Here is a 20200-nt window from a genome sequence, read left to right as displayed (position 1 = left end):
ATATCCATTCCTGTATCAGTATTTTAAATACTATAGTAAATGCAACTTCATGGCACTTTTTTCTTGGCCAAGGAGGCAACTTCATGGCAATAAACAGCATATGCAAAAATACAGACAACTTCTATTTTCACTTGCAGGAAATTTCTTCCTACATTTATCTGCCTCAGCAGAATGTAAAATATGAAGGTTTAGTCAACAGCTGGTGTGAACTACAGTAGCAGCTACAGTCAGAGATTATGTTGTTGTGTCTGGCCAAACACTGACCAACAGTCACCAAATTCAATTCTCCTGCACTTCTTCAGAAAGATGGTGATGTGGAGCAAGCTACCCAAACCTAACATACTATTTTGAAATGCAGTTGCTGGATAAGGTAAAGTAAGGTGTGACTATCTGGGAGACCTGTGTGACACGAAAGAACTAACCCAGGAAACAGAAAAAAAGAACTGTGATGTCAGGATTTAAGCAGAACTAGAGGACAACACTCTCCTACTTGTATTGGAGTACTGCAGTTTTGTATCTGTGTTCAAACGCGAAATGAAGAGTTGTTAAGTTAAAAGAAAAACCACACTAAAAAAAAACAAACAAAAAAACAAAACAAAGAAGAATTACATAATCTTTTAATTGCGTTGAAATTTCATTGTACACTCTTCCAAGAGAAGTATGACTTGAAAGACATCCAGTTCCCTTGTTTTGTTACACTGTACATGTTATGCAAATAAGAGCTGGGGTGGCATACAAAACAAAATGTTGCTCTGACTTATCAAATAATCAGTTGAAAGAAGCAGAAATTTAAAACATAGCTGGGAAATCACAGCCACAAAAGAGCTTTGCAAAAGACTGGTTAATAAAAAACACAGATACAAGAGAGGAGGTGAAGCTGGGGAGAAAGAGGGACAATAAATTTCCAGTTTGAGGCTGAAGTAGGAAGAAAAACCCTAACGAATGTACACAAGTGTCAACAGGCTCAGTATTTACATTCTGAGCATTACCAATGCTACTGATAAGCAATGTACTAAAAAAATAACTTAAAAAAGCTATACAATTGTAGTTATAAATACTATATCTTAAAAACTAGTTAAGTAGTGTAGGCTAAAAAAATGTTCACAGTTACTCTGAAACCTGTACATATATATATATTGCACAGTAGAAAAGTTCATTCAGTATACTATGTGTAAACAATTTTTGTCTTCTCCTTAGGCAATTTCAGGACTTAAAGGAGTATTTGCTGTGAGTAAAAGCACTTGGGCACAAGGCACATCAAAAGCTTTTAAAGCTGCAAGATAAATCCTTCTGACACTTTCCAATTAACACTGTCATTCTCTTTAGAAAAACGTGTACCTATCAATTCAGAACAACACATTTCTACAAGCGTAACTCAGAGGTCTGGTGACAAAAACATCAGCTGTTCTCTGCCGTTATTCTACAGTAACAGATTTGGCCAAATTTCTTGGAAAGTCCACCTAGAATGAAGAGACAGGCTTTCAGTATATGACAGAATAATACTGACATTCTGCATTTGACACTTCATTTAGTGTGGTTTTTTTTAGACTTCCTAATGAGTTCTGCTTTATTCTGGACACACGAACACACACAAGAGACTATAGATCTGCAAATAATGACTCACTGTTGAATTCATCCTTGCTTCCAAAACCCTGCTAACAAACACATATTTGTCTTCCACGGGGTACCTTTCCAAAGTAGTCATCATTATCAAACTGACACATCTTGCCACAATCAAACTAAGCACTGAACTATTTTAAGCTAAATAGTGCAACATCACATTTTAAGATTTAGTTCTCTGAAAAAGTCCTATCTGCACTCCTAACTAATCAAATTAAGCAAATTATCTTTTGGTTTTTATTAGGATGCCAATTAAGAAAAATATAATGCTGAAGAACTGGCACTGAACTGCCTCCTCTACTACCACAGTCACTATGAACTCCACTCTTATCATAGTTCTTTGTTAGAAATGCCATATAACCAGGTATCTCACTTTAGACCTGTAGGAGGAAGTTCAAAACTGCACTAACCGGATTGCTAAATATAGAAAGCACTTACATCGTATCCTCTGAGAACAGCCAGGTGGAAAGAAAGCAACTGCAGAGGAATAACACTCAAGACTCCTTGAAGGCAGTCAACTGTATGAGGCAGCTCAATGGTTTTGTAGGCAAATTTTGAGCTTTCTGTGTCTTCTTTAGAACACAGAATGATTGGACGACCCTGAAAATAAAATTTTGCAGTGGTAAGTGAAAAGCTGGCTTAGAACTACTTTGAAATATTAGCTTACAGCTTGCCTGTAGTATGTTTGAAGACACTGAAGTAGCTAACAAAGACAATGCTAGTCTTGCCTAATTACTTTTTTCATTCACTGTTTTGTGAGACTTGAATGCTTCACCCTGTGGAGTTTTAAAATTATTGCATTTGCTTCAAAAAAAACCCCGAACCAACCACGTGCAAACAGTTTTCACTACTGCTGCTAACCTTTAATGACAACCTACAATGCAGATACAGCACTTTACTTATAACGTTACAATTAGAAAAAACAAAATCACCAATACCTCCTTCCTCTGAGGCACAGACAGCAGCAATACAATGCGCACAAGCTCTTCTCCTATGACATTACATTAGTTAAACAGCTTACCTGTCGAGCAGTGACCTGTTGCAGAGCATTCTGGCACTTGGTGAAACAAGGATCCTTCATTATCACCATTATTACAGGCATTTGTTTATCTATTAAGGCTAATGGCCCATGTTTCAGCTCACCAGCCAGGATACCTTCAGAGTGCATATAGGTAATTTCTTTTATTTTCTAGGAAAAAAACCAAAACAAAACTAAAATCAAATACCACCAAGTAACTAGTATTACGTGAAAGAAACAATAAGTTGGTATCACATCCAGGTTCACCTTATGTACATGCTCAGTCCAACAGGACTAAATACTCTCAGCTATAGATGCAGTTTTACTGTAGCAAAATTAAGTTGTAATGAAATCTTAGAATGAACTATGTTGCAGAAGCCACAAAAGCTCATTTTAAATAACATCAAGCAATACTGAGTGGTTCCTACCAGAGCTCCTTCCAGACAAGTGGCATAATTATATCCACGACCCATAACCAGCAGGGACCTTTGTTTGTACAGTTCAAGAGCCAAATCATGTATCTTCTCATCCAAGGACAAAACTTCTTTAATCATTTCTATTGGAACACAAAGAGCATATATAATTTTTTTTTAAATTGGAAAAATAGTTTGCTTATAGGAGCGTGTTCTAATGATCTAATAGAATAAATACACTTAACATAATTCAACCGTTAATTTTGCATCTTTGCAGCTGTGCAATTTCAGGCTGTTTTCTCCAGCCTTATTTACAGTAAAAAAATTAAAGCAACTATTGGTTTAAGCAGCGCTCATACATCCCATTTGTATTTCCAAAGGAAGTTGTGAACATCCATTTTAAAGGCATCTTGAATTAGTTTTCTTTTATCTATCCTGATTTAAAGTGAAAGGCTTTACAAATTTCAAGTCATCAGTTTAGGAGATTAAGTAATATTTCTCATACAAAATTACATTAGTGTAATTAGAAAAACGAACCCATGAAAATGCTGATCTTCCTGCCAAGTTTCTTGGAAGGTTACTTGTGAAATTGGCCATTAGTGTACAAACTAATGGTCCGTTTTTCTTCTATTGTCTACCTTTCAGGAGGAGGGGGAGAGTGAAACTTAAGTAAGATAGAAACATCCCTGCACAGTTTTTTATACTGCCCATTAAAGAACATCCCCCATCCCTCCTCAAACCCAAAATCTCAATATACCTGGCAATGATTTTAGCCCACTAATGATTTCCTGTCTCCTCTTCTGCAAGGAAATCCTGTCTTCAGACATCATTAGGCCAAACATTACAAGGGACACGAATTGGCTGGTGTAAGCCTGCAGACAAGACAAAACATTTATCAGCAAGGTCTGCAGAGAGTTCGTATGATCTCAGCTCCAAGTGCTACAATTAAAATTTTAATTGATACTTCACCCCTGTGGAATCCAAAGTCAGACACTGAACAACAATTACCTTTGTGCTCGCCACACCTATCTCAGGTCCTGCGTTGATATGTACACCACAGTCCGTCTCCCTGGATATTGAGCTTCCGACTGTGTTTGTGATGCCAACAGTTAGAGCACGACGTTCTTTACAATATCTCAAGGCCATAAGCGTATCTGCAGTTTCACCTGGAAAACATTTACATCTTGACTTCAGGCTGACAGAAGACAGTGATGATTCCTGAAAAGCATAACATTCTACACAAGTATGTTATAAATAACTGTATCCACAGCTACATAATGCAAATGCAACTGAAAACAATCTTTCAGGACTCGCTCATTGTCTAGATATTTGAACGAAGCCTGAAAGAAATTCTCATTCAAAACAAATCTGGCCCATTAGCCACCATCTTTTGCAAGAATAATTGGCTTTCTGTATTTCATTCCAATTTTTCACTCAATTGAAGACAAACAGCAAAAGCAGCTCACCTGACTGACTTATAAAAAAGCACACGTCATCTCTGAATACAGGTGTGTTTCTATCCAGGAAGTCACTAGCAAGTTCCACCATCACTGGTAATTCAGTTAATTCTTCCAATACTTGTCGAGTCTGTATTCAAGCAGCACACAGTATTTGTTAACACTACAACCCACAAAAGTCTCGACATCTTAAGAGTGAGAGACAATCTAAACAGATTGGTATTACAAAAATTGATACCGACCAGAGCTTTAAAAGCCAGGGTGAAAAAAGTTGATTTCTAGCATGGTAGGTAACAGCACTAATAAAGAATGTGGCATAAAGGAAAACTAAATAAAAGGGTGAGATCCCTCAGTGAAAGACAAAATTTGAGATATAAAAGAAAATACAGATGCAGAGCTGTTGTCTAAAAAAACAGGAACTAGAGGTTCTATAAGCATTTCAGCTAAGCTTGAACATACAGCTACTGCAGCGTGGTAGCTGGTCCCACAGCCAATAATGATCAATCTTCGGCATCGTCTGATTTCTTTCAGGTGATCCTTCAGGCCCCCCAGCAGAACTGCAAACAAACAACGATGGTATATTTTATTTTCTAGTTAATATGTTTAAAAGCTGCAGGCTTAGTGTAGCCGGAATGCCTGTTCTGAGTTACCTGTGCTGCTCTCGAAATTCACCCTGCCTCTCATCGTATTGACCACTGATTCCGGTTGTTCAAAAATCTCCTTCTGCATGAACGCACTGAAGTTACCTGTTTAGAAAAAACATTACATGGTAATGCTTAGGTACATGGTTTAGTACTTGAAGTCTATTCCAATTACAAAGAAATTACTTTTAAGATAACCTGTGGTATCAAGCTAATTTAAGTGGACTTTGTTAGCTTAAACAAAAGCTTAAGTGAGAAGAAAGAATTGGTAGTGATCTCTGTTAGGCTGGTTTCACTTCCCAACACTGACAAGGTAACTTAATTCCTTTGTAAAGAAACTTCTCTATTCCACTTCACTTCTCAGTTTACTGGCAAAGTCTGCTAAGAACCACAACAACATATTAACATTGTTCCCATTTTCTCTCAATATTGAGATGAATAGGAGCTTCTCAGACTTTTCCAAGGCTAAAAATGGGTATGGCACCATACTGCCCATCTTCCCTTGGTCTTAAATATAGGAATTTCCAGCTCTTGGTACAAATAGCCTAAGTGTCATGGCATTTTCCCAACAAATCAGTCGTTTTATGCCTTATCTACTACACAAATAGCCAGTAATTATCAATCTTTGATGATACTCATTTACAGATGTTTCAACCCACCTTTCATGATTTGCTGCAATTCCATCTGCAAGGTCTGGATGGCCCGGGAAGGATCATCACTAGCTGAACGCTCAAGACGGTGAATTGAAAGCTTCCCATCAGTTACTGCTGCAATGTCATCATCTTCTAAGAAAATTACTCTGTTGGTGTGCTCAATGATAGCACTATGGAAAAAACAGAAGCAAGGCAAATCTGAAATGCTAGTAAGAGCTGGTAGCAAAGCAATTCAGTGTGCCACACCACGCTTCCAGCCCCTTTACTATCTTCGTTTTGGACATAAATACAGGTAGAGGCATCTTAAAGGAAATGGCTCCATCTGCTGCTCCTTCTGCATTCTCACAGGAACCCAGAGCAGAAGGCTCGAGAACCACAGCATCTCGCATCAGCAAGTTTCTGCTCGTCTGACTTTGCCTTCCAGGGTCTCTGATGGACTCCTAAGGTCAGGATCTTCATTCTAAGGGAGACAAATCTGTACCCAATGTCCAGGTTCCTGCTAAGTTTGGATCAACATCAGTATTTCCTCCTCCAATAGTTGAATTAAAAAGCCAAAACGCAGACTAACCTATAGTCTGCCTAAACACTAGGCTAATAGTGTCTATTTGTACCCAACTTACCTTCCTACACTGGATTTATTTTATATAGAAGTTAGTACTTGGCAGCTATTTACAGTTCAGATGCTGAAGTAAAGCCTCCACATTTTCAAGTAACTTAGCCTGTGAGCTTTATGAAGTTACCCGGATTAGAAACTATGCTAGCAGAAAACAATTGTACAGCAGCAAGATAGCATAACCTTTCCAGAGCTATCTCACTTCTAAACAAAACCAATATTTTTGAGAGGCATTTAAGTATTTTTACTACCTTGCATCGGAAGCAAAGAAAAACTCTACTGCCTTGTCCCCAATAGCGTGAAGACAGGTAGAGCTGTCCAGTCTTTTCATTCGTGAATTGCATATGTTCTTCACGTTCTCAATGTTGCCTATTAAAGAAATGAGGCACTTTTAATGCAAAACCAGATCTGTTCGAGATTATAGACTTCAAGGTATCACAAGTATTTTGGGGGATGGGCTTTTACATGAACTACACATTCAGTAGTATAAAACTAGAATATCCTCAGCTAAGAAGCTATTTGAGTCATCAACTGGTAGTTTTATAGTAAAAAGACCAATTAACCTAATTTCTAATCATAAAGTAACAAAAAAATTAATTCTTAAAAATAATGTAATTTGACTTATTAACTTACATGTCCCATATAAAACAGGAATCTGTTCAGTGGAAAGCTTGTACTTGCTTCTAACCCCAATGAGCAGAGGACTCCCTCTCCTACAAAGGGAAAACATGCAAGTTTATAAAGAGAAAGGTGCATCCAAGTGAAAGACAATATCCCATCTATTTTCCTAAGTAAAAAGATCCTCCTCAACCCTGATCCTAAAGCCACTACCTGGCAGGAGTTACATAAACTTGGTTTATTTCTCTAAGATTCATTAAATATTATCAAATGAATAAACACCACATGCCTTGGTGATTCTTTCCCCGTGAACTATACCCAGGTAGATGAAAACTTACATAAACTAGTGGTCTTCCTTCCAGGAATCACAAAATAGCTTAGCACAGGCACCAATCTGAACATTGTTTTTCAGCAAAGCTTACTCTGCCTCCAAGGTGATCCAGCAATAAGCTCCAGCACTCTTTATTACTCTACCCTTTAGCATTTTAAACTCAGAAACGTCAAACACACCCCTGAAACTGTAGACTACTAACATAATCTTTTTTAATTATATGGGTCATGTGCCATATGGAAAAGCCTATTAAAAAAAATATCACAGGAGTAAAAATTACCCCTCCAGCACCTCAGATTACAAATTTAGCTTCTCTTAATTCCTACACTCCTAAAAACTCAACCCTGAACCACATATGGAATAGTCCATTCAGAAGCTGTTCTCCATTTAGAGTGATGGTACAGCTGGCTTTTTCACAATTTTAATATAGTCCTATTTTAGGCCACAGAGGGGCTTTTCGGTTGTAGTATAAAACAGTCTTTATCCCCTTTATCCCCACTGCTACCTCACTTGCTACTTTCGTATCTTTACATTTCTGTAAAGTTATTTTCCAAGACATAAATAAAGTGGAAATTATACAGAAAAAAAAAAAGAAAACATACATGTTATGAGAGATACAGAACCCTGTTTGTATAACCCATTAGTATGATGGCATTTTAGCCAACCTGAACATACTTCTCTCAGTCTTTGTTCAATGTGAAGTAAAATTGAACCATACCCTTTCTCTCCCTTTTTAGATACAGGAGAAATGTTAGCACACTCTTAATATAGCTTTCAAAACAAAAGCTTCTTTACTGACACACTGCAACAGATAAAGGGACAGACTAGAGGAATGAGTTTGTCAATAGTAAATCCTTCTGAGTGTGTCATTTGGACAATCTCCAACTGAGACTGTATTTGAATGAAGCAAGAAAGCATCATCTGATTACTTCTCACTATTGCCTTTGCATACTCAAAAAATGAGTAGTCACAGTTAATTTATTAAATAAAATAAAGTTAAAGATTATAGAGAATCAACCCAAGCCTCTGGAAATACTGACATGCAGTCAGTACAACTCAAATTAATTAATATTTGATAGTCAGTTGAAGACAATGCTCAGCAGAGCTTTACTGCACTTCACAAGGACTCCATTAGTGCAGCTTTCTGTCTTCTGAGTTTTGATTAATTCCGCACTTTAAACATCAGTGTTCTAGGGTTTGTGTTTGTTGTTCTATTTGTTTTGGTTTGTTTAGTTTTTTTTATGACGTGTTAGAATGTTTTTTTAACCCAAAAAGCATGAATTAAGTGTAAAATGGACTTTCACTAACCTGGTAGCAACAGCTTCACCTGGGTAATGGATGCTCTTGAAAACCAAGGCAAAAGCACCTTCCTGGAAACCATGCAAACAAAAGAGGAAAAAAAGAAAACCAATTCTAAACAGCTTATCTCAATTAGTTGCATCTCATTAAACTGGGGCCTGTCTTTCCGCGGAGGCTGTGAAGGAAAGCTCTTTACTATTACCAGGAATCTCTTCCTGGAGGGCAGACTGCACCTTTAAAGGAACTGGAGCAGAAGAAGCTAAAAGGCACTTAACTGCTGAAAGATCAGGAAGGAGCTCCGAGCCTTTGTTTATAAATAAAAACATAACTTCCAATGCAAGTGTTAAGAAAACTTCTGAGATGTTACCCTTAATCAACATGAAGATTGTTAGATATTTACCTTTAGTAAGACTTTTAGGAAGAATGTGCATGTAGCTGCATTTTATCATGCATTTTATCATGCATTTTATCATGCATTTTCAGCTAAAATATTGGGGTAACTCCTAGTTTAAGCAGCCAATTAGCACTAATGTATTTTAAAAAAAAAAACTCCACCAGAAAAATAAAAAAGTAAAAAAACCAAAATCCACAACACAAGAACAAAACAGGAACACACAATCAACCACTCTATATCATTAATGCAGCTTGAGAACTTGAGGAATATTCCAAAAGCAGGAGCAAAAGCCCCTTGCGAACAGAAGGGAGCTGGTAACATGAACTCCTCTCACAGGACTCCAGCCTAAGACTGCTCTGCTCTTTGCTGCGGTCTGGTGAAGCCACCCTTCCCCTCAACTCAGCATCTGTACAGCTATTTTCTCTTGACCCATACACGCCTTTATTCAGTCTGTATTCCAGCCCTGCTCTAGGCAAATCCTACAGAGCTGCTTCAGAGAGGAGAAAGGGGACGTGAAAAAAAGTGTAAGAAACTTCAGGAAGGGGAGGGAAAACATCTGCCCAGAGACTGGGGGATGAAACAAAGCAAGCTTTCTCCAAGTTTGCAATGCATCGATTGAAGTTTTTAAGGATTCGCATACTAAGTAAGAGTAGGTTCCCACTTCAGAGTTTGGGAATCAGCTACACCATAAATCAGCACAGCCTGTTGGATCTGTTTCCAAATATGGGAGCCAAGGCATATTATTAAGACAAACTTGAATTACAGCAGTGTTTTAACATGATCAGAATAGCCTTTAAGAACGCACTGCCCCTTATGAGAGATTTCAACCCCAGAGGGTCCTACAATTTTTTTAAATTAAGCTGCTTCATTAAAAAACTGTGATAACCACTTGCTTGGAAAACAAAAAAAAAATACCAAACAAAAGCCACTGCTAATGCAATTTAAAAATTTACCATTGAAAAGCCTTTGAAGTTTCCAAAATTTTAATCCAATTTCTCAGCCTATTAAGCATTGTTTAGAGGGTAAAAAGCATTATCTGCAGCACCTTCTAAGGCCTCCTGCTGAGGATTTAAATGCATAAATGCAAAATATTGAAGAACCCCACAAACAGCTTGATCTATAGTACAGGAAAAAAGGAGCTTCCCACTTACCAACTGTTGAATAACTCCTTCTACTAAGGCTGAAAGACTGGTGTCCTCACTCTCTCTGTTGTCATACATATATTTGATCAATTTGGGGATTGTTTCTGTATCTGTTTCAGATTCAAATTCATAGCCTTTGCTCTCCTGAAATATCACATAGAAGAATAAAAAGGTTTTCATTCTCAGGCAAGAAACACCAAAGAGCTTTACATCTGCTTCCCACCAGAAATGGCACAGTAAGACAGGCTGCTTGGAATACTAAGCTGGACTAATGGATATATATCACTACAGACAAAGGATAAAGACTTGCCCTGTCATAGCTAGTCTTCCAGAAATATTGGAATAAGACGCACAGTAAGACTTGCTTAGCATCTCTCAAAAAACAAGAGACAGGATGGGCCCCACTCCACACGCCCTCTCAAAGAATCTGTGCGCAAATTGCTATTCTACTCATAAATACTTTACATATAAGACTACAAAGCTAGAAGCCGCACTTCACCAGCTTCTGCATATCTTAATTAGGCAGACTTCTTCACACTACTATTTTATAGATTATATCAATAAACTTGAATTCAGATTCCAACAAAGTCATGAAAGATCTGACCATAGTTGGTGGGCATTTCTAGTTTTAGAATTAAGCTGCCATAGACTCACCAGAAATTTTCTCAGGTCCTTATAATTCGTGATGATTCCATTATGGATTACAACAAATTCTAAACAGAAAAAAAGACATATACACATCATTAAGGGAAAATTAACAAAGCTTTGAAGTACACTAGGATCTACCTGCTATAGGTTTCAAACCTATAGCATCATAACACAGACAACAAAGCAGTTTACAAATGCTGAAGGCATATGAATGTTGTTCCATATCATCAAGACTGTTTGAAGCTATACGCAGTAGAATAGCAAATGAAAAACAGTACGAAATCTTTCTTTTTCCTAGACAGTATTGATGCGCTTACATTTTCAGTCTTGCCTTTTAAACAAGAATGTTGTCCTTTGACTAACCTGCATCAATTTTCAGAAAACAGATCTCAATCTTTTACAGTGCTACTTTAGCCTGAAAGGAGGCTATTGTAACAGTGTCTAAGCTAGATAGAATAGCAAAAACTTAGCCTTAGTATAAAGCACAGGTACCATAACACTATCAGGAAGAGTGTACGTATGTACCATGTGGGTTCAACCACGTCCGAATTCATACAGTTCGAGAGTGGCACAGAGATTACATACCATTCCTTTTATCTGATCTCTGAGGATGACTGTTTATTGCACTTGGTACTCCATGGGTCGCCCACCGAGTGTGAGCAATTCCAAAATGTGTTTCAAACTCAGCTTTTGAATCCAGATCATCTTGTTCTGTATACAAGAAATTCAGATTACTGAATGTTTGAAGTCGAGTGTCTCTCGTACACACACAACTAGTAAAACACTAAGATAATTCCTGCACACAAAAATCTAGAAGTTATCTTCTGGCTTTCTTTTAAACCATTTGCTTTCTTGACACAACACTTCAGATAGGTCAAGTTACTGTGATTAAAACTTTGTTTGCCAAGACTTAAGCACTTTCAGCCAATATTAACAGCTAGGCTAACAGACCACATTACTATAAATTACAACATAAATGTATTCAAACACAACTTCAGTTCTTCACAGATGGAAGCACTGCATAAAGCAGATTGTGATGACAGACAGCTGCTTAAATGATTGTAAATTCTCTCAGAGTCCATGTTTCAACATTTCAGCTACTGAGCCTGGAAATCATCTGAGTAAAGCACCAGGGGAGCCCAGGTCTTGAACAAAGAAGCAACCAAAAGAGGGGAGAGCAGACTGATAGTTTCACAATACCTAGAGGTCAGCTTGCTTTTCAAGTGCAGATTTGGGGGGGCACAAACAATTTAGCTGCCATTGGATTACACAGTGCCGTTGTTTCTGATACAAAATCATAACTGTAATTTATGGTCTAACTTTCTGCTGAGATGTAGATGATATCTTAGTGGGAGGCCAGAGAAAAGGGTTCATTTTTTCAGACACTTACTGTACAACTCTTCTTCCAGGGCTTTAACTTTTCCTCTTTTCTTAACCAGCTTGATGAACCTTTCTTTATCTTCATTATTATTTCCATCAACAGCCACTCCTACAGGACAGGACGTGGTTACAATGTTAGTCAAAGCATGAAATACACTGGATGAAAAAAGGGTTGAGAAAACAGACACACTAGTGAAACAATTATTTTAAAACTACCCTTCAAAAGGAGTATACTTGAAGTCTGTCACTAGAGCTGTGTATGTTCAAATCAAACTAGATGAAGTCAGTATCCACTGCATAGATGAAAATATACAGGAGCCAACTCAAATTTTGCTCGAGGACAGACTGATATGTTTTGCATGATGAAATTAGCCAACTCAAATTTAAATACAAGTCCAATCTTCCTCATCCTTTCACTGCAATTCACATGCACAAAAAAGGCTGAGGCACAAACTACATGACCCTGTAGAGAGATCTGGTTCCTCACACCCTGTTTGCTTTGCTTATGTGTACTAAACCTCAACTCTCAACTGATTCCAGAGCTAAACACCTAATTTAAAGTCCTGAGGAAAGTCAAGAAGAAAATCAACTAGTTCTGATCTTTTAATCTGGAGGATAAAAAAGAAAAATCCAACACAAAGAAACCGAAAGCACCCAAAAAGTCAACTAAGTAGCTCTTGGTGGCTAAAATTAATGAGTTTAGTTAGTTTGCATACCTGCAGAGTCATAGCCTCTGTATTCCAGCCTCTGTAATCCTTTTATCAGGGTTTCAAATATTTCCTTCCGAGTCCGAGGCACTCTGTAGTTTAGATAAGCAAAAATTCCTGTTTAAAGATAAAAAAGGGAAGGGGAGAAAAAAGAAGAAAAGATGTTTTTTTAGAGTTTGTGTCCTTTCAGGTTCAATTTAATACCCTGTAAAACTCGTATCACAGAAAGGCCCCAGGGAAACCCAACCTCCCATTTAGTGTATTTCTTCCTATAGGGTTTTTAAGTAGAAAGAGTTCAGATACAATAAAGGAAACAGGGCCATAATTTTCATCACACAACACAACTCTTTCCTGGCCAGTTCTGCTCTCCTCATGTTACCCACCAAGAGTTAAACAGTTGAGAAAGTTTGAAAAAAAAAAAAAAAAAAAAAAGAAAATCTACTTTTCATGAAAACCGCAGCTGAAAATGGGAACATAGTGATCCATTTCATATCCAGAACTACAACTAGACATTTAAAGAAGGAACATATTCACCAGTACTAACACAAGGAGACTTTTGTAATCAACGTCATGGCCTTAAATACCCATGGGCAGGTACAACATCTATTTCTGAAAGGCTCCAGCTTAATCCAGTATACAACAGCCACTTCAGCAGGAAGAGAACAGAGGAAAAACAAACATAAAGAGGGCAGAAGTCAAAAGGATAGGACAACAAAGGAGAGAAACAGGAGATACAAAAACAGGGTCACCCAAAAAACAAGCATCCACCCTTTGTGCTGCCTCAACACGATGCTGCCTGCCAAACCCAAATCAGACACAAGATTCGTTTGCTTGCCCGTGTTCCTCAGGTCAGTTTTTACAGAGGCATCGCAGGAAAGACATGAACTTACTCCTTGCCTGCTCAAACAGCCTGGGAGAGCCTGCAAGCCCGATGCCTCTTCTCCTGAATAGGCCAGCCATCAACCAAGAAATGGTTTTTTTAGTTTTTAGGTTGGTACCCACACGCTTTTTTTTTCTTTTTTGGAAGGCAGAAGTACAGAAGCATTTTTTCCTTAGAAGGACTTCGGGGGGTATTGTTTTATCTTTAGAAAAGATAACAAAAAGGTCACCTGCAAGGGACACAATCATTCCTTTTTCTCTGCCTACCACTCTTCTGTGACTTCTACATTTAGAACGTAGATTAGGCCCTTTTATTAACTCTTGCAAATCCTTACCCCAATTAAACAGAAACTGTTCCACCGTTTCAACAATTTCTCAAGCAACAAGTCAGGACTGGAGACTACAGTTAGCAAAACCCATACATTAAAAGCTCAACAGATAAGCAGCTGAGACAAGGAAGTGTTTTAAACAGAGAAAGCCTTTCTTTGAAATGTAACACACTCTTCTCCTTCAATCAAGGCTTTTGAGCTGTAAATGGTTGTAGTGAAGAAACTGTTATAATGATACATCGATAAATCTCCCTTATAAATATTGTTGTAAATACAGTTACTCCACTGATTTTAAGCCATTAATACTGTTGATTTGACAGTGAGACGATGAGACTATTACGTTGGTCTCTGACTTTATCTTGGAAAGATTGAAGAGTTGAAAATGCTTTTCTGCTACAGAAGAGATTTGAAGAGCCCCGTCTAATTATTTCTAAAGCATCCAACATTAATGGAGATAGTAAGACAACAGTTGCATTTGAAGAAGTATTTGGGAATTTGAACAGCTAAATACTGCTCTTCATGAGGACTTTGAAAAATAATGCCTCTGGTTACATGCGGTCACCTTAGACTGAGAGCCTGTTGATCATTTTTGCAGACAGATATTTACCGTTCTCTGGCGCTAACCACGAACCTCTAGAGCAGCATTCTTCAATTTCTTCAATACAAATTTCTCAACATCATTCCAAAACATTGCTACACACCTCATTTTGGATCCAGCTCTACTTTCTAGGCCAAGTTTCACAACCTATTTAAGATGCATCAGCCTCCTAAGTTCCACGTGGCATCTTTGACTATACAGAGCTCCAGGAAAAAACTTCCTTCGGGACCATCCTTATAATGCTACCAGTGTGCTGCAATTGTTAAAAAGATCCTTGTTTCCAGGGAACTGTAGCTGTGTTTCCACACATGTGAATTAGAAGATACAGAAATCACCAGAGGCCATTTACAATGAAAGCAACAGCAGCAGCCTGACTTCTCAAGGAATATATTATAAATTCCTTCAGCTGTAGGAAATAAATCTTACTCTCAGCACCGTTTCTCTAGTACTTTTCTGTTTCATGATTTACCCACTTGCGTATTTCCTTCTCCACTCAGTCATCATTTTGGCTAGATTTAAAGCACATTGCTCAACTCATGTAGAAACAACTTTTTATAAAGACTTCTTGTAGCTTAAATCCCCCTGGAAGCAAACCAGTGCAACTGAATCTTAGTTGAATCATACTCAAGATAAGAGAGTTTTGGGATGCTTGCAAGTTATGTTCTAGCAGCCTTCCCAAGCTATTAGATGCCATTTCCAGAGCTCGCATCTCTCCTCCCCAGTGAAGACTCAAATACTCTCTCAGCCAATGCAATAGTGCAGTGGTGTGTGTCAAGTAAGGTAAGGTTTATTTCTCAGCACAACACAAGCAGTGAAATATTTTCCTAAGTCATACATAGAAACAGAATCCAATGAAATCATGTAAGAAGTGTTTTACTAAGGCATTGCTCTCTTGACCTGAATGCCACATCTTGCTTATAACTTTCCATAATTACAGAGTTTGCACAGAAGCATGGACTAGGTCAATCATGTATGGCTTACCTTTAGGATCAGATACTCAAAATAGAAACAGAGGTTGTTAAAACATTACCAAAACCACCTCTAATCAGGTGCGGACTCTGAAAGTAAAGCTCTTCCTTTATGTGCATAGGAAGACTTTAGAGCTTCCCCTTTCAGGATTGCAAAAGCAGGGCAACAAGAAGAGAAAAAGTTCACTGAATACTTTTTTGAGGGAAAAGATCTGCAAGAACTCTCACGGTTGCAAGACTTCACCAAAATCAAGAACAGGGCAGCCAACACTTGAAGTATGACCCAAGTTAATGATTTTTTAAAAAAAAATAAAAGGAATCCTCTGCTGGGGTAAGCACATTGTTGATGCCAGAAACTTAGCTTTGAGAAAGTCCTATTCTCAACTTCATGTCCTAACAAAACTCATTTTGATTTCAAACAGGTAGATCATCAGCTTAAGAGCATCTTACCTGGTTTTCTAACATTGCATACTTTTTCTGCCTCTCTATATGTGAACGTAACATCTCAACTTTGTTTCCTAAATAGCATGTTCCTAAATAGAGCAGCACTTAACGACCTATGCATTTTCAAAACAGAAAACAATCAGTTTACGTCTTCATGTGTTACCTGAAGCCAGAGAAAACACAGCATGCATATTTTCAATACTTAAACCTGGAAAGATACGCAAAAATCAAAACAACCAAAAAAAGTAATTCAGAAACTTTCTTGTTGGTTGCAACCACAAGAACTCCTGCACTTCCTACAGGAGATCAGCATAGCGAGGAAGTGATGGGATATCTTTCAGGATAACAAATGTCACATATAAGGTCCCCAAACGCTGATGTGGAAAAAACCAGCTCTACTCTCACTGCACTCGATGAATCGCCACTCTCTTTGCCATTTCATACTGAGTCAGTTACTCCACCCCAAGCTAGATGTTTTACCCAACTCATTTAACAGTTAACACCCTCATTTCCCAATCAACACACTGCCCAGTTTTTGATACTACAACTGCATGTCTTGCCCCTTCACGCTTGCCACCACCACCTTCGGTTTGCTCAGGCACTGAGCCAAGTCTCTCACCTGAAGGGGTTTTGTTTGGGAGACACCGAGTTTCTCATTGATAACAAAGTCACGTAGGCGATCTAACAACATCACCTCGTGTTTCCATTCAAGTGAAAGCGGCTCACTGGGCTCCTGTCTCTCTCCGAGATTTCATTTAAAGAGGATGTGGAGGAAGAGGGAAGACAGCTCAGAAAGCGCATTTCTGGGAGCAGGAACTCAACTGACTTTCAGTCTGTCTCTCACAAAAGAGGGTTTGTTCATGATGGCTAAGAAGTACAGGCGCAAATTTTTCCACTTCCAACCAGTGTCCATACCCGAGAGGAGGTTTCGGTGAAGGGACAGGTAAGGCTTCAGGAGAACTAAACCACAGCTCCTGGACCGTGATTTTAATCCGATCCACCGCCTATCTAGGCAATCGCACACACGATGTGGGTATAATCTTTATCTCATCTTTCTTAGATAAAGGAAGGGGAATAAACTCACATCAGCTAAGAATTAAGCTCCTTCACAGCCTTTGTTTGAAACCCACAAGCTCTATCGCCGCGATGGGGGAGCGAGTCACCACTAATCCCTTGTCGTGGATTAGGAAAAACCGAGCCCAGCGCCGCGAGCAGCATCACCGGCACCGGAGGGTCGCGGTGCCCCCCGAGCGGTGCGAACGGGACGTTTTCCATCCGCAGGGACAAGCGTGGGACACGGAGAGGCGGTGGGAACAGCAAAGGGAAAGGGGGCAGACGGAGCTTCAGCCGCTCGGCAGGAGCCGGGCACCCTCCCGGCCCAGCCGCACGGCGCGGAGCGGGGGGAAGGCACCCCGGGGGACCCCCCTCAGCCGGCCCCGCCACTCACCGCACATGGTGGCGCCGCTCCCCGTTCCTCGCACACGCGGCTCTCGCCGGACTCGGGGACCGCGGCCGCCCCGCGGCTCTTATAGCGCGATGGGCGGGGAGCGGGGGCTGCGGCGGCTCCGCCCGGCCCGGGGGGGCTGAGCCGGGCGGGGGGCGAGGCGGGGCGGCTGCCGGCGGAGGCACACCGTGCCCCGTTTTTCCAGCCTTTTTGGCTACGTGTATTTTATAGAGTCATGGAATGGTTTGGGAAGGGAGCTCAAACCCATCCAGTTCCACCCGCTGCCATGGGGCAGCGACACCTCCCACCGGCTCAGGCTGCCCGAGGCCCATCCAACCCGGCCTCGAACCCCGCCAGGGATGGGGCAGCCCCCTCTCCTTTGGGCAGCCTGGGCCAGGGCCTCACTGCTCTCTCTCTCTTCCTAAGATCTCCCCTCTTTCAGCTCAAAACTATTCCCTTCATCCCATCCCTGCACTCCCTGATCCAGAGCCCCTCCCCAGCTTTCCTGGAGCCCCTTTAGCACTGGAAGCTGCTCTCAGGTCTCCCAGCACCATCTATCTCTTCTCCAGGCTGAACAACCCCAGCTCTCAGCCTGCCCTCATAGCAGAGGGGCTGCAGCCCTCGGACCATCTTCATGGCCTTCTCTGGACTCGCTCACATTCCTCACATTTGGAAAGAGACCCTCAGCAGCCAACTCCATCTGCACAGGCAGGACCAGAGGACCTGCGGCAGCGCTCGCCTGAACAGAGGCCATTGCCCTCAGGAAGAGCCTTTCCCTGCAGTAGCAAACTGAGCTCCTGGTCAGCCTGTGTGGCCTTTTCCATTTACTTGGCAAGAAAGAAGCCGCAGTTCAGCTCCAGGAATCTCCTCCAGCCTCTTCTTCCTGGGCTGGGCTCTCTGCGGGGGTAAGGAAGGCCACCGGCATCGTCTGTGAGGCGCACCTCAGCGTGAGTTCGGTCCCGTGGATGTAGCTGTGCAGCTTTATCTCCTCCTAAAGAAACTTGTGATCTCTTATCTCAAAGAGCCTCCTCCAAGCAAAGGGGACGGTGACTTTTAAAGGCTTGCAACGTGCTTGGCACTGCAAGCATTCACTGAGGTCTCTCAAGCCGCTATCCATAAAATCACAGAATGTCCTGAGTTGGAAGAGACTCACAAGGATCATCGAGTCCAACGCCTGTTGCTGCAAAGGACAACCCAACATTCACACCGTGAAATTGTATTTGAAAAAAGACTAATTAAAAATTCGTGAAGTTTCATGATGATTCAGCCTGCTTATGGTTTCTTCTTTCTTATTAAAAAGTGCCAAAATACTTCATAGAGATTATTCTAGTTATCTGATACCGGCAGTTATTGAAACTGAAGCGCTAGGGATCTTATTTAAGCTGGAACATAAGGGCTCGTTTTCTTTTGCAGTTTTTTGTAGTTCATTTTTTACATGAATTAGTGGTTCTTTCAAACTTTGTCACACTGTCTCTTGATGGAGAGGTTAAATGAAGGATAAAGTTTAGAACTTCAATATTCCAACTACAAAAAACTGGGGTTTTTTTAACGTTTTGTGGCACTTTAACAAAGGGAAACTATGTCTCAATTTTAGGGCAAAAAGATTTAAAATATTTTCAAGCCATAAAGAGAACAGTGCTAGAAATTCTGCTTTAAATTTGTTTATAAGAAGGAATAATTAATTATGGTTTTTACTGCCTGTGCGGAACAGCTTCACACACTATAATCCCTAAAACAGCTTCATTTTCCTTTCCCCATCCCCCAGAATAAGACCAAACAGGCCCATGATTTGTCACCATTTTAATCCCCGCTCTGTCACTGACCTGCCATGTGACATCAGGCAAGTCATTTTGACACTCCATTCCAGTTTGTCTTGTCTGTTTAGGTTACTTTGCTCCTCCTCTGAGGCAATCTCTGATCTTGTTTCCCCCAGTCCAGCCCAAGCAGAGGCTCTTAATCTCAGATATGCATGTGAAATAGCATTACTGTTTACTTTAAATTGCATACAATAAACTTTTTTCTTGCCTCCTGTGAACGCACATTCTCACTATTGTGTGGTGCAGGCAGTGAGAAACACTTTTCTTTTTAACGTCAATGCAACACTATAATCACCATAGATCACGAGTCAGAGGCCAAAATTTCACTCATGCAAGACATTTCGCGTGACGTTCCCAGGGAGAAAACTAAACAAAAATGAGACTCGACTGCAAGTATGATCTGCATTAATTAGTGGTTAATGTGGCAGTTTGATAACTTATCAGCCAACACTTCCCAGACTGTCTAATGCCATTTGGCTTTTTCACGACTCTTTGAAGGTATATTAGAATACACTAATTGTATTTCCTAGTGGGTTGGTTTGGCTTGAAGGAACAGATTTTGCATCATTCAGATGAGATGATCAAACAGATCCCGTCTCACCTTAAAATTTGTTGAAAGTCTAAAAGCCAAAATATGTGAAAGTATCATCTACCATGTTCAGCACAAGAAGGAGACAGCAATCCCACTGTGCGCTGGAAAAACGCTCTTCGCAGGAGTACACTGAACCCCCAAAACATTTAGCACTTTTGACAAAGTTTGCAGATTGCAGTTTTCATGCTATGAGAC

General features: G+C 40.0%; 1 protein-coding gene across 1 annotated transcript; it reads right to left on the bottom strand.

Annotated features, from left to right (window-relative positions):
- Nucleotides 1-623: 623 nt before the first annotated feature.
- GFPT2 (glutamine-fructose-6-phosphate transaminase 2) lies at nt 624-17695 on the bottom strand. Its single transcript, XM_054079888.1, has 19 exons — nt 17600-17695; nt 12944-13051; nt 12238-12336; nt 11433-11558; nt 10854-10912; nt 10209-10343; nt 8673-8734; nt 7049-7128; nt 6667-6784; nt 5809-5972; nt 5159-5254; nt 4968-5065; nt 4518-4638; nt 4060-4217; nt 3809-3923; nt 3067-3194; nt 2642-2809; nt 2059-2220; nt 624-1460 (listed from the first exon to the last, which is right to left on the bottom strand). The coding sequence occupies exons 1-19, from the start codon at nt 17604-17606 to the stop codon at nt 1416-1418; spliced, it is 2049 nt and encodes a 682-aa protein (XP_053935863.1). The 5' UTR covers nt 17607-17695; the 3' UTR covers nt 624-1415.
- Between the last annotated feature and the right edge of the window lie 2505 nt (nt 17696-20200).

This window comes from Cuculus canorus, chromosome 14 (assembly GCF_017976375.1).
Source record: "Cuculus canorus isolate bCucCan1 chromosome 14, bCucCan1.pri, whole genome shotgun sequence".
Lineage (NCBI taxonomy): Eukaryota > Metazoa > Chordata > Aves > Cuculiformes > Cuculidae > Cuculus > Cuculus canorus.
This window is presented reverse-complemented; position numbering and strand designations above follow the sequence as displayed.

What these genes read in the sequence shown, in the direction of transcription:
- GFPT2 (XM_054079888.1), bottom strand. An exon ending in ATTGCAGCAAATCATGAAAG is followed by an intron (nt 5,255 to 5,808) that starts GTGGGTTGAAAC and finishes TTTTCTAAACAG; the next exon opens with GTAACTTCAGTGCGTTCATG. An exon ending in AACAGGTCACTGCTCGACAG is followed by an intron (nt 2,221 to 2,641) that starts GTAAGCTGTTTA and finishes TTTTATTTTCAG; the next exon opens with GGTCGTCCAATCATTCTGTG.